The 12,785-nt window shown below is 40.0% G+C and overlaps 1 protein-coding gene across 1 annotated transcript in view; it reads left to right on the top strand.

Moving 5' to 3' along the window:
- Window positions 1-8,146, top strand: part of LOC124151011 (citron Rho-interacting kinase-like) — a 52,202-nt gene extending 44,056 nt beyond the window's left edge. The window contains exons 40-46 of the mRNA XM_048396359.1: window positions 496-728; window positions 1,063-1,171; window positions 2,985-3,116; window positions 3,428-3,508; window positions 4,154-4,235; window positions 5,926-6,096; window positions 6,813-8,146. Coding sequence (XP_048252316.1) covers window positions 496-728; window positions 1,063-1,171; window positions 2,985-3,116; window positions 3,428-3,508; window positions 4,154-4,235; window positions 5,926-6,096; window positions 6,813-6,927 — 923 coding nt within the window. The 3' untranslated portion in view covers window positions 6,928-8,146. The remainder of the gene's footprint in view (window positions 1-495; window positions 729-1,062; window positions 1,172-2,984; window positions 3,117-3,427; window positions 3,509-4,153; window positions 4,236-5,925; window positions 6,097-6,812) is intronic.
- The last annotated feature ends 4,639 nt before the right edge of the window (window positions 8,147-12,785 follow it).

Raw genomic sequence — 12,785 nt, 5'->3', positions numbered from 1 at the left:
GATGATGTAACTTGCATACTGTAACACTGACTATGACAGTCATCGCGCTGAGAGCACTTTCTGCAAGTGGGCGCTGAACTCTCAAAATATATCCTACTTTTCTCAAAACAGTAAGTTGTCTGAGGCTGAATTCCTAATGTTGAAACATAAATCCAGCTGTTTTTATGTTGGTTATTGATTATAGAATTACAGTGATTAAGGGTCTTGGGGTCCTTGTCATGACCACATTAAAAGATGGAGATTTTAGGGAATCCCTGGATTCAAATACTACAGCAGCATACCATGAGAACCCAAGAACACCTTAAATTATTAACACGGAATCATATTGTAAATTGTTAAATAAATGTGATTTTTTTATTTGAAAAATTAAATATATTTTTTTAACATTTCAATCAATTTACTATGACTATTGAAATTTCGAAGCCTATATATTTCTGATTTGGGTTCTGGTTAAACAACCTATTTTACATGTAGAGTAATTCTGTGGTTGAGCAGGTACTGATCGCCGGCTTCTAATGGTGGAGAAGAAGTTGATCAAGCTGCGGCTGACTCAGTGTAACGGTGGGGAGACGGCCCCCCTCCCCTACAAGCAGATCGATGGGGTGCAGGGGTGCACGGTGTTTGATGTGGGCATGTGGCAGGACAGCACCTACCTCTGTGTGGGCATGACAGACAGGGTCCTGCTCATGAAGTACAACCCCAGTCTCGCCATGTTCTGCACCAGGAAGGTGAGGATGTCATTGATTTAAAGCGTGCAAGATATAAGGCTTGTTCAGGTATCAGATCAGTGGAAGTTGTTTAGAAGTCTGTTTAAATGATATTGTATATATTTCAGTCGTTGTGACAGAAGGTGTGATCACATTTGAGAGGGAAATATTGTAATGGATATACAGTAATCAAGGCGCTGTGTATTTAGAATATTTCCGATTTTGCTAAGGGACTACACATTCTTTCCTGATGCAGGGCCGAGACATGGGTCTTACTCTTAAGATAATGAAACAGCTATTAACCATCCTTGATGTTGTTCTTTGTATTTAAATGATATGAATGTTATGTTTCTAGGAGTTTGATTCATATGAGCCCTGCAGCTGTGTGTGTATAGCTGAGAGTTACGCTCTGGTCGGGACAGAGAAGTTCTACAGAATCAGCCTGGACCACCCGTCCATGATAGGTATGTAGATGTACTGAACCACCCACCCTTCCATGATAGGTATGTAGATGTACTGGACCACCCATCCATGATAGGAATGTAGATGTACTGGACCACCGACCCATGATAGGTATGTCGATGTACTGGACCACCCACCGATGATAGGTATGTAGATGTACTGGACCACCTGTCCATGATAGGTATGTAGACATACTGGACCACCCACCCATGATAGGTATGTAGATATACAGGACCACCTGTCCATGATAGGTATGTAGATGTACTGGACCACCTGTCCATGATAGGAATGTAGATGTACTGGACCACCCACCCATGATAGGTATGTAGATGTACTGGACCACTCACCCATGATGGGTATGTAGATGTACTGGACCACCCACCCATGATAGGTATGTAGACATACTGGACCACCCACCCATGATAGGTATGTAGATATACAGGACCACCTGTCCATGATAGGTATGTAGATACACTGGACCACCTGTCCATGATAGGTATGTAGATATACAGGACCACCTGTCCATGATAGGTATGTAGATGTACTGGACCACCTGTCCATGATAGGAATGTAGATGTACTGGACCACCCACCCATGATAGGTATGTAGATGTACTGGACCACTCACCCATGATGGGTATGTAGATGTACTGGACCACCCACCCATGATAGGTATGTAGACATACTGGACCACCCACCCATGATAGGTATGTAGATATACAGGACCACCTGTCCATGATAGGTATGTAGATACACTGGACCACCTGTCCATGATAGGTATGTAGATATACAGGACCACCTGTCCATGATAGGTATGTAGATGTACTGGACCACCCACCTATGATAGGTATGTAGATGTACTGGACCACCAACCCATGATAGGTATGTAGATATACAGGACCACCTGTCCATGATAGGTATGTAGATGTACTGGACCACCTGTCCATGATAGTTATGTAGATGTACTGGACCACCCACACATGATAGGTATGTAGATGTAATGGACCACCCACCCATGATAGGTATGTAGACATACTGGACCACCCTTCCATGATAGGTATGTTGATGTACTGGACCACCTGTCCATGATAGGAATGTAGATGTACTGCACCACCCACCCATGATAGGTATGTAGATGTACTGGACCACCTGTCCATGATAGGTATGTAGATGTACTGGACCACCTGTCCATGATAGGTATGTAGATGTACTGGACCACCTGTCCATGATAGGTATGTAGATGTACTGGACCACCCACCCATGATAGGTATGTAGATGTACTGGACCACCCACCCATGATAGGTATGTAGATGTACAGGACCACCTGTCCATGATAGGTATGTAGATGTACTGGACCACCTGTCCATGATAGGTATGTAGATATACTGGACCACCTGTCCATGATAGGTATGTAGATGTACTGGACCACCCACCCATGTTAGGTATGTAGATGTACTGGACCACCTGTCCATGATAGATATGTAAACTGGACCATCCGCCCATGAAATCTGGTGAAGATCCTGGTTAGAAATGGTCTTCAGCAACCCATGCTTGTCGTGAGAGGTGTCTAACAGGATCTGGTGGACAGGCTTGTAATCGTATCCCAATTGCATAGATAAATGCTCATTATGACAATCACTGGATTGTCTGTCCTAGACTCAATTATTTAAACTGCCGTCAAATAGCTGGAATATTCCAGAGTTTGGCATTAAACAACAAACAAACAAAGCTGTCCATGACATGTATGTAGATATAGCCTTCCATCAATATATTCCATGACAAGCAAGCTTCAAGTCCCTGTTTTCTTCCACTCCAGACTTTGTAGACCGACAAGACAGTTCGCTGGCATTTGCTGCATTTGGAGCTGCCAACCACCACAGCTACCCCCTCGCTGTTGTGCAAGTCTCCCCCGCAGGACTACCTCATGAGTTCCTCTTGTGTTTCCATGGTAACAACATGTTTTAATTCGCTTTGTTTCACACTTGTTTTTACTGTAAATGCACTACATAAACCCTGAAGTAATAAATGTCAAATTCAAAAGATATTCTCCCCAATAAACATATATCTTGTGGAATCAAAGTACTGGTAAACAAACATGCTCAAATATAAAGGCCAGGTATTATTGTCGTTGTGTTCTTATAAAATATACACTTATTCATAATATAAGTGATGACATCAGTAAAACATCTCCGTTTAGTGTCTGTGTTATTATCATGATAGCTAAAGATAATGTGATGCATTTCTGCCTGCTGTTTTCAGAGTTTGGTGTTTTTGTGGACGGCAAGGGCAGAAGAAGCAGACCTCTGGATGTGAAATGGAGTGGACTACCGCTTACATTTGGTATGTTACTCTAATCATCAATTACTTAGTTTAACTCACAACGAGCTCCTTTTTGGTACCTCTGATGTATTAATTATCCATTTGATTGTAGCTGCTAAAAGATTTATCTTTGTCCAGTGTATTAAGAATGAAAATGTTGACTTTGTTGCTTTTAAGAACACAATAAGAAGTATCTATGACGTTGAATATCATATTGCACGTAGAAATTATTACTTCTCTGCCTTTAACAGAAAATGGGCTTTGTTTACTCAAATTGTAAAATAACTTATTCACTTGATGCTTGCAACATAATTTGATCTACCATAAATACCGCACCTTCTTAATTGTATACATAAATATGCCTTCATCTGTACCATGCTGTGGATTATGCCTTATGCCTCCTCTGTACCACAGCCTTTTGCGAATTACCTTTATACATGAATTTGTACTGTTATTTGACTGTATCTGTATCCTGTAGTACATCACTGAATATAAAAAAAAAAAATAATTATTTAGTTTAGTTAGATCTTTTGATTCTCACACAGAAACATACATAGAGATACATGAAAAAGTTTTAAAATCTGCATTATGTAAAAAGTGTGTATTTCTGGTGAAACAGTGAGTAAAACTGACTGAGTTGGTATTGACTTGATGTTTTGTTCCCAGTGTACCGGGAGCCGTTCCTCTACATCACATACTTCAACTGTATCCAGGCAACCGTTGTCCCTGCAAGCAAACAGGAAGTCAAGTGAGTAATGTTTTCTCACATGCCTCTAGCTGGACCACCCACGCCCACATTATTTCGTCAAAAGTATTGCAGAAGAACTCATTGTTTATTTGGAACATCCGGGGTAGAATAGGTCTTCAGCAACCCATGCTTGCTGTGAAAGGCGACTATGCTCGTCTTAAAAGACGACTATGCTCGTCTTAAAAGACGACTAACGGGATCGGACGGTCAGGCCCTTTGACTTGGTTGATGTATGTTATCGATCCCAATTGCGTGGATCAATGCTCATGATATTAATCACTGGATTGTCTGGTCCAGACTCGATTATTTACAGACCGCCATCATATATCTGGAATATTGCTGAGTGCGGCATTAAACAACAAACCAAAACAAAACCTAATTTGGAAATTGCCAATGTTTTTAACACCACACTCAGCACTATTTCAGCTGGGGGGCACGTCCCTTGGGCAGTGTCAGAAACCTATGATTGTGGGTTCGAATCACGGTTCGCCCCAATTATATTTCTAGGTTTGTCAGCACCATACCTGTGCTCGAGGGTTTCACCGAAGTTGTAAACGTCTGAAACTTGCATCACTTCGGGCTTCACTCCCACATTAAGCTGACACGTCGCGATATAACTGGAATACTGTTCAAAGCGGCATTAAACCCATCTCACACACACTATTTCAGCTGTCAAGGATATCTGTTTGTATGTTTGTCTATTTGCTGTCTTCCATCTACATATATTCAGCCAAATTGTCGCTTTATTTGAAGCAAAGCAGACAAAGCATCATGGACTAAAAATCAAATTGTAAAAGATACTGCATATTATACAAAAGGGGAATAGTTCCTATTTAATGATGGTCATGTATTGCTTGGGCCAAAGTGTAGGGGAGGACCAGATTTCTTAAACTATGACATCACTGCATTGTAATCTTGATGAGTGATGTCATACACTGTATGTTGATATTAATGAAATGTCCCTACACGTTTGATCAAGGAAAATAAGTGAATGCATATTTTGATCAATTTGGTTAGGAAAAAACATACAGAAATTGTTTCCTTACTGAGGAACATTTCAAATATTTTTTTTTAAATGTCGAATCAGTGCACCTTACATTGGATGATATTATAGGATGAAGTATATAACATATCATAAGGTTTATCTCATTACCCTGTCTGGACCAACATTGTCATCTAGTGGATAGAGCAGCTTCCTGGGGAGTGGAACCTCAGTGGTTCAAGCCCTGGTTGCATCATTCCCACAGACGTTTGAAGATGGTTCTTTAAGGGGATGGGGCGGTCGGGTAGCCTAGTGGTTAAAGCGTTCGCTCGTCACGCCGAAGACCCGGGTTCGATTCTCGACATGGGTACAATGTGTGAAGCCCATTTCTGGTGTCCCCCGCCGTGATATTGCTGGAATATTGCTAAAAGCGGCGTAAAACCATACTCACTCACTCTTTAAGGGGATAAAACATAAACTGTTTGGCTTGAGTTAGTATTCTGTGCTGGAGTGGGGTATTCATGTTAAACTGCGGCATGGTATCCGAGTAGGCTAGCACGATAAAACCGGCATTAGTCCAGACTAGTACAAGCTGACAGACACACAGACATGTATACAAATTGTAATGTAAGTGTACTAATCTTGAAGGCGACCCCATTTCACCACACCACCTGTGTCTGACTACCTGTGTTTTTGTCCACCCGACAGAGGCCGTAAGACCATCATTGACCTGCAGTCTCCGCGGTACTTGGGGCCGGCAGTGACAGCGGGATCTGTGTACATCATGGCTTGCAACAACAACGCCATCGAGCTGATGTGTCTCCGCGGACTGGAGGAGCATGACATCACAGATGACAAGGAGAACAGGAGAGCAGACAGGTAGGCAGTAGTCTCTGTCATGTTCTTACACTTGGGTGGTACCTTCAGATTAGCCTTAAAGACTTCCTATGCATTCATGATTTATTTGATATCAATGTTCTTAACTTTTGGAATGTAAACACTGAAGACACTATCTTACTCCATGCATACACTGCAGTTTTAATAAACATAAAAATGGATTGGGCTGAAAATGTATTAGTTTTAAAGCAATCAGCTCTTTTTTATTTTCTGATGACATTTCTGCATGCCTATATATTTTGATATGTTGGTGGGAGTAAATAATGACTGGCCAGACATTCGTCTCCCTCAAAAACTAATAATCATGATGTCATGAACTAAATAAGGGTAAGATGAACAATTTCTTCATTACAATTAGGAGCAAAGTTTTGGTGTAGGTTCTATCACTGTTATCAAGCAAGAACCTACATCGAAAAGTCGCCTGTAATTGCAATAAAGTAGTTGTTCATCCATATATCTTACCCTTACTTAGAACTCCCAACTTCTTGATGCCTCTCAAAGAAGACATGAACTGAACTAAACTGAAACCAAATCATTTGGTGACAGATTTTCAACAAAAATGAAAATTGAAAACCTTTTGGCCCCAAAATGCAAATAGTTTCCCATAGTTAATCTGCCATGGCAAGACAAACCGATTTTTTTAATTAGTTTTTATTTTTTTTATTAAATATCTGCATACACATTTATTGTTATTTCAGTTTACGGTCTTCTGACAAGATACAGGTCAGGTTTGTGAGTCCCCAGAAGGAATCCAGACGAAGACTCTCTCTCACATCATTTGACAGCAATACAAGTGAATCCAGCAGCAGTTAGCTCCCTTGACTCATTTTATGGGCATAGAAAACAAGGCCAGAAAAATGATCGAGGTGCAGATTCTTATGGAGTTAATCAGAACTGTGCATTGTGTTCCTTAATCTCACCTGGTAGCAATACATGGGGCAATGTCTGTATTCAGTGCCTATGTATGCTGTCATAACACTTCCTAGTATGTCTAGGAAACATGGAAGCAAACTTTCAAATGCCACAGAATAAGGAGGATATTTAACATATCAGCTGGAGTAGTAGTGCTTTGAGATACACATGAACATTTGTTTAAAATCCTTTAGCAGGGATGACAGTGGGTTTTTTTTTCTCCCTTGAAGTTAGCCAGGGGACTAGATGATTTATGTATATGTTGTAATAGCAATCTATCACAAAAGTTACCCATGACGCAACAAGATCTGTGGATAAGTTTCATTGCTACAGAAGGTACTCATCACTGATATAATTTGTTTGGTACCAAATCTTCCAATTCACTGCCAACAGTGAGTATATGCTTTACCATTCCGTAGCATGAGTATACCCACATGAAAGCTTATGTAATAATTAATGCAGAAAATGTTTGTAAAGATGAAGAAATGTTAACATAAAGACGTATCTAATGTTATGGGTGAAGTGATATGATGAGATTGGGTAAACGCCATTTCATTGTGAATTCCTCTAAATGTAAGGTTGTATGACTTTTTGTCTCAGCTTGCTGATAACTTGATATATTTTCAAAGGTCCCACTACTCCAAATGACACAAGTTGTTTGCATCAAATATTATTGGTGACAATTCGGAGTACATATACAGGTGGAGCTGTATCATGCTAAAAAAGAAATTAACACCAACTTGGTGAGAAAGCTGATCAGAATCACAGGTATTCTTAGGATAATGACTGGATTGTGCAATAGGTCATCTAAACTAAATGAACACAGGGTTGTGTGAAGGATTTAACAGGCGTAGCCTCCATATTACTGGTGCTACATATATCACTTTAGAATGTGTGGAATATCTTTGCATCATGTTTTGTGCAGCTTAGTTTTAGGAGAAAATCTGAAAATACGAAGATACCTCTATTGCCTGCTTGTGGTGTAAAAATGTCATTTACCACACTTTCACCCTCATCTTTTCTATCCTCTGAAACATACTTGTTGATATTTATATCATGTACATGCTTTCTGTATCAATACTGTTGTGAATATGAATCCAATTAAATCAATGATAACACATTACATGTTTTGTATTTTGAAATGGACCTAACATCATCCTGTATGATGATGTTGTTTAACGCTGCACTCAGCATTACTCCAGCTCTATGACGGCGGTATGGAAATAATTGAGTCTGGACCAGACAATCCAGTGACTTACATCATGAGCATTGATCCACAAAATTAGGATACACAATAATTGCATCAACCAAGTCAGCGATCCTGACCACCATGATCCCGTTAGTCGTCTCTTGCGTCAAGCACGGGTTGCTGAAGACCTATTCTACCCCGGATCTCCTGAATGATATCTCAAGGTTAACACAGAAACCATCTACAAGTGGTTTTCTTTAAGCCGCAGTCAGCAATATATCACTGTGGCAGGCAAATTAGTGACAGATGGTTATGTTTGTTGGCTGTTGAAGAAATAGCAGCCTAGGTTGTGTTCTACATAATCATATGCATGCAGAACAACAATCTTGTCTTCAAGAAATGTTTGAAGCTTGAATGAGGTGGACGACACAATCTTGACATTTACCTTCATATATGACATATATACAAAGGATATTGTTGGAACCTTAATGGTCTATTTGTTATAAAAATGCCATCAACTGTCATGAAATAGATGCATACGAGAGACTACACATTTTATATTCCCCTCGTAATTCCCACAAACTTGACAATGGTATTTCATGACTGGGAAAGTGTATAGAACCATAACAAGCAGAATGCCCAACTCACTTCTTGTCTCCAACACTGCAACTGGTTTACAGAATCAACCTAATATTCTTCAGAAGTTTGCAGATTCACACCAATAAAATAAATAAAACGAATGTTGTATAAAAAGATGAGTGGTTATCTGTTAATGACAAATGATTCTATAAAGGTGAACTGTAGATATCTTGGCTTTGTATTCTTATATACAGTTGAACTCGTGGGGAGTTTGAGTTATCCGGGGTTCAAGACAACCAACAAAGTGATTTTTAAAAAATCAAACATTAGGACAACACTAGATTTCAAGTCGTATGTAAATTGGGCGGTCGGGTAGCCTAGTGGTTAAAGCGTTAGCTCGTCATGCCGAAGACCCGGTTCGATTCCCGAAATGGGTACAATGTGTGAAGCCCATTTCTGGTGTCCCCGCCGTGATATTGCTAAAAGCGGCGTTAAACCAAACTCACTCACTCGTATGTAAATTTCAGTGCCCAGGCTGCTGGTAGTGAAGGGGACTGCAACTCCGGCGTATCATCTATCTCGCTGTCCGCATCTATACTGGAGGCATTGTTTTAGTCATAACTCGAAAAATAAATACACTAACATGACCTTAATCCGTTTTACTAATTTGTCAATTTTTACATGCGAGAACAATTAAGAAACTTGCTGGCAATGTGTATATAGTAATCAGCTTGAGCCATTGATGAAAGGTGTGCTTGTTAATATTTAATAGGCTTGATTGGTGTCAGGTATGCAATTGCAGTGAGGCCAGTCAATTGTGTTTGAAGCAAGTAGAAAGTTTGTCGGTTTGGGGGACATTTATTTTTTTATTTGGAACTGTTCGGGTCATCAGGATTTTACGCTTAATTTGGATACTTGGGACTCCAAAATGAATTTGAGACAACTGAGAATTTGACACATCCGAGAATAAATGATGATGAATATAAAAGGAATTCGCAGGGACCAGGAGAGTTCAAGACAGCCGGGAATTCGACAAGCCAAAGTTCTACACATCAGAGTTTGTCTACATAAAAAATGAATGAGTGGGTTTCAGAACTTGCATAAAGGGCACAAAAGCTTTCGTGGAATTTCTTTGCAATATTCCATCGCAGATTCAACCCACATGGTACAGAAATATGGGGTGTTGACAGATTTGAAAAACAGAACGTCCATATTATGGGTTTTAAGAGGTTTCCTTACGTTGGTTTGCAAACACCAAATGCTATTGTGTATGGGGAATGCGGTCGATAGCCACTATGTAAATGCTACGTGTCGTTCTGTAAAGTATGGACTTAAAGTGATCGAAAGGAATGAAGACTGGGTATCAAGAAAATCTTAAAACATGCTCATAGAACGATAAGTGTGGCCACCATTACTACGCTTCGTTTTGTTCTATATTATTTTCTCACAGATTTTGAGTAGTTCGGCTTGGTTCAAGATGTTGGTGACAAACCATAATAGTCCTAAAAATGTTTTGATAAATATGTTCCATCATCATTGAAAAGCACTATCCGTGCCAGCTCTAGGTACATTCTGTATAAATAATCTACCAGACTCTTGAACCAGAAAAATACTTTTGTAATGGCTGAAATATAATATTGAGACGAGGGGAAATGGGGTTTAACGTTGCGTCCAAGATTATTGCACTTATATAGCGACGTGCATGTACGTGTGTGTGGTTGTGTGGCTGCTTGTACTAGTCCGGACTGATGCCGATTTATAGTGCTAGCTCACTGAGATACCATGCCGCAGTTTAACATGAATACCCCACTCAGTCACAGTATACTGACTCCGAGCCGACCAGTCCTTGTTTTAGCCCCTTAATGCCGAGCGCCAGACATGCAGGGTAACAACAAGTACCATCTTTTAAAGTCTTTTGCCAGTTTTGGTATGACGCGGCAATATAATATTGAAATGTTATAAGGCTTAGATCCAGGCTAAGTTAAACGAAGGTATTGGGCTGATATTGATGTACGTTTACTGTTTTGCCCTGTATGTGAAACAAGTGTAGAGACTGAAAACCATTTTACTCTTAAATGTGAATATTTATACAATGATATTAGACATCTGTACTTACCAACAACTTTTTCCCATAATCCAAATGTTTCAACTTAAAATGCTGCCATCATACCCATGTAAACAAACATGAAATGCTCATATCCCCCGCCAGTGACATTTCCGGTTGTGTGCGATGTATTAGCTCCTGTGAACTATGTTCACTGGACCTTTTTGTAAATCGCCTTAATGCAGCACTGAAAAAGTTAATACGGGTGTTGTTTTGCCATCTGCAGTTTGTGATAGAATCAGTAACTGTATTTGTAATGAGTTTCATCATTGTTTAAGTAATAACCCGAGAAGTAAGGGAGTTCTTACTTTACTTAGAGATCAATGAGAGCAGGGGTCACCATGAGGTGTACTGAGAAGTACAGCACCAATCATCTGATGATCTGTGTAGTAGACTAGAGTCTGGAATGCTACAGCACTGGCATGATCAGTAAACAACAAGTCCAGTATAGCTCTAAGACAGTGAGTTGGAGAGTGAATGAGTCGAGTAATTTTCCGCACATTAAAGAAATCTTCAAGTTTCAGTTTTTCCACTCCGATCACAGTTGAAATCCCCAATAACTAGGGCATGTTCACATTCATGCTGCTCGGAGAGATCCTGAAGTTTCTGAATGAAATCAGTAAGTGAATGTATTCAAAACTACGAGATGACATTACATCACATAGCTGGACACTGTTCTTGAAACTTGTTGTAACATACACAGCAATACCTAGTGTAATGTCTCCTGGATAGACTTGCAGGTCTTTTTCACTGTAATCATTCATGTGTGTTTCTGTGAAACACAAAACACCAAGCACACCAACACACTTACACTGCGAGGAAGTAGGCTGTTTGGGGTGCCACTGTTCATGTTACCGGTACCGACGGCGAGGAAGTAGGCTGGTTCGGGTGCCCCTGTTCATGTTATCGGTACCCACTGTGAGGAAGTTGGCTGGTTCGGGTGCCACATGAAAATTGTGTTTTCACAATAATTCACCATATACCTTGACCAAGTTCCTTTGTAAAGTGGTGTACATCTCAATTAGGTAATTATGTTCATGTTGCCGGCACTCATTGCGTAGATGTTTTTGTAGGATATGCAAACGGTTTCCGAGTTATGCTCTTGCTCAGGAAACGTTTGTAAAACTCCCAAACTATCAAAATGCACCAGTTTACCACTAGACCTATTTATATGCCAAGTTTGGAAGAAATATTTACGTTTTTCAAGATCTGTGCCAAGTTTGGTGATTTTCATATCTGCTAAGGAAACCAGGACTACTGCCAGTTTGAGTATAAGTCAAAGTCGTTGCCAGGGAAACTTGAAATTATTTTTTTTTTAAATCCCAAAGTATCAAAAGGCACCAGTTTTTCACTAGACCTATTTATGTGCCAAGTTTGGTGAAGAAATATTGTACGGTTTTCAAGATCTGCTCCGGAAACGAGCACTACCGCCATTTTCAGTCTAAATCAAAGTCGTTGCCAAGGAAACTTGAACTTTTTTTTTTTTTAAAAGTCCCAAATTATCAAAGGCACAAGTTCACCACTAGACCTATCTATGTGCCCAGTTTAGTTAAGATATCTCTCATGGTTTTTGTGTTCTGCTCCGGAAACGAAACGTGATTTTATTTTTATCACGACATGCTGCACATGATTTCCAAACTCTGCATGAGACAAATGGTGCATCTCGAGTCATGGATCCGACGTCATGTGAGGTGTTCATGAGCATCGGTTCACACAACATACCAGTATTTTCGTTTGTGCATCTATTATCTCTTGCATATGAGTAAGCATGGTAAGTCTTCATACATTAACCAACATGTATAGTATTCAAGTTTCTTTTGGTGGTGAGTATATATGGGCCTGTGGCCTTAATACAAATGAAAGGCTTCACATCGCTAATCTCCATAA

Source organism: Haliotis rufescens, unplaced genomic scaffold (assembly GCF_023055435.1).
Source record: "Haliotis rufescens isolate VD_foot unplaced genomic scaffold, xgHalRufe1.0.p SCAF_15, whole genome shotgun sequence".
Taxonomy (NCBI): Eukaryota; Metazoa; Mollusca; class Gastropoda; order Lepetellida; family Haliotidae; genus Haliotis; species Haliotis rufescens.
The sequence above is the reverse complement of the archived record's forward strand: the minus strand, read 5'-3'. Positions and strand labels throughout refer to the sequence as shown.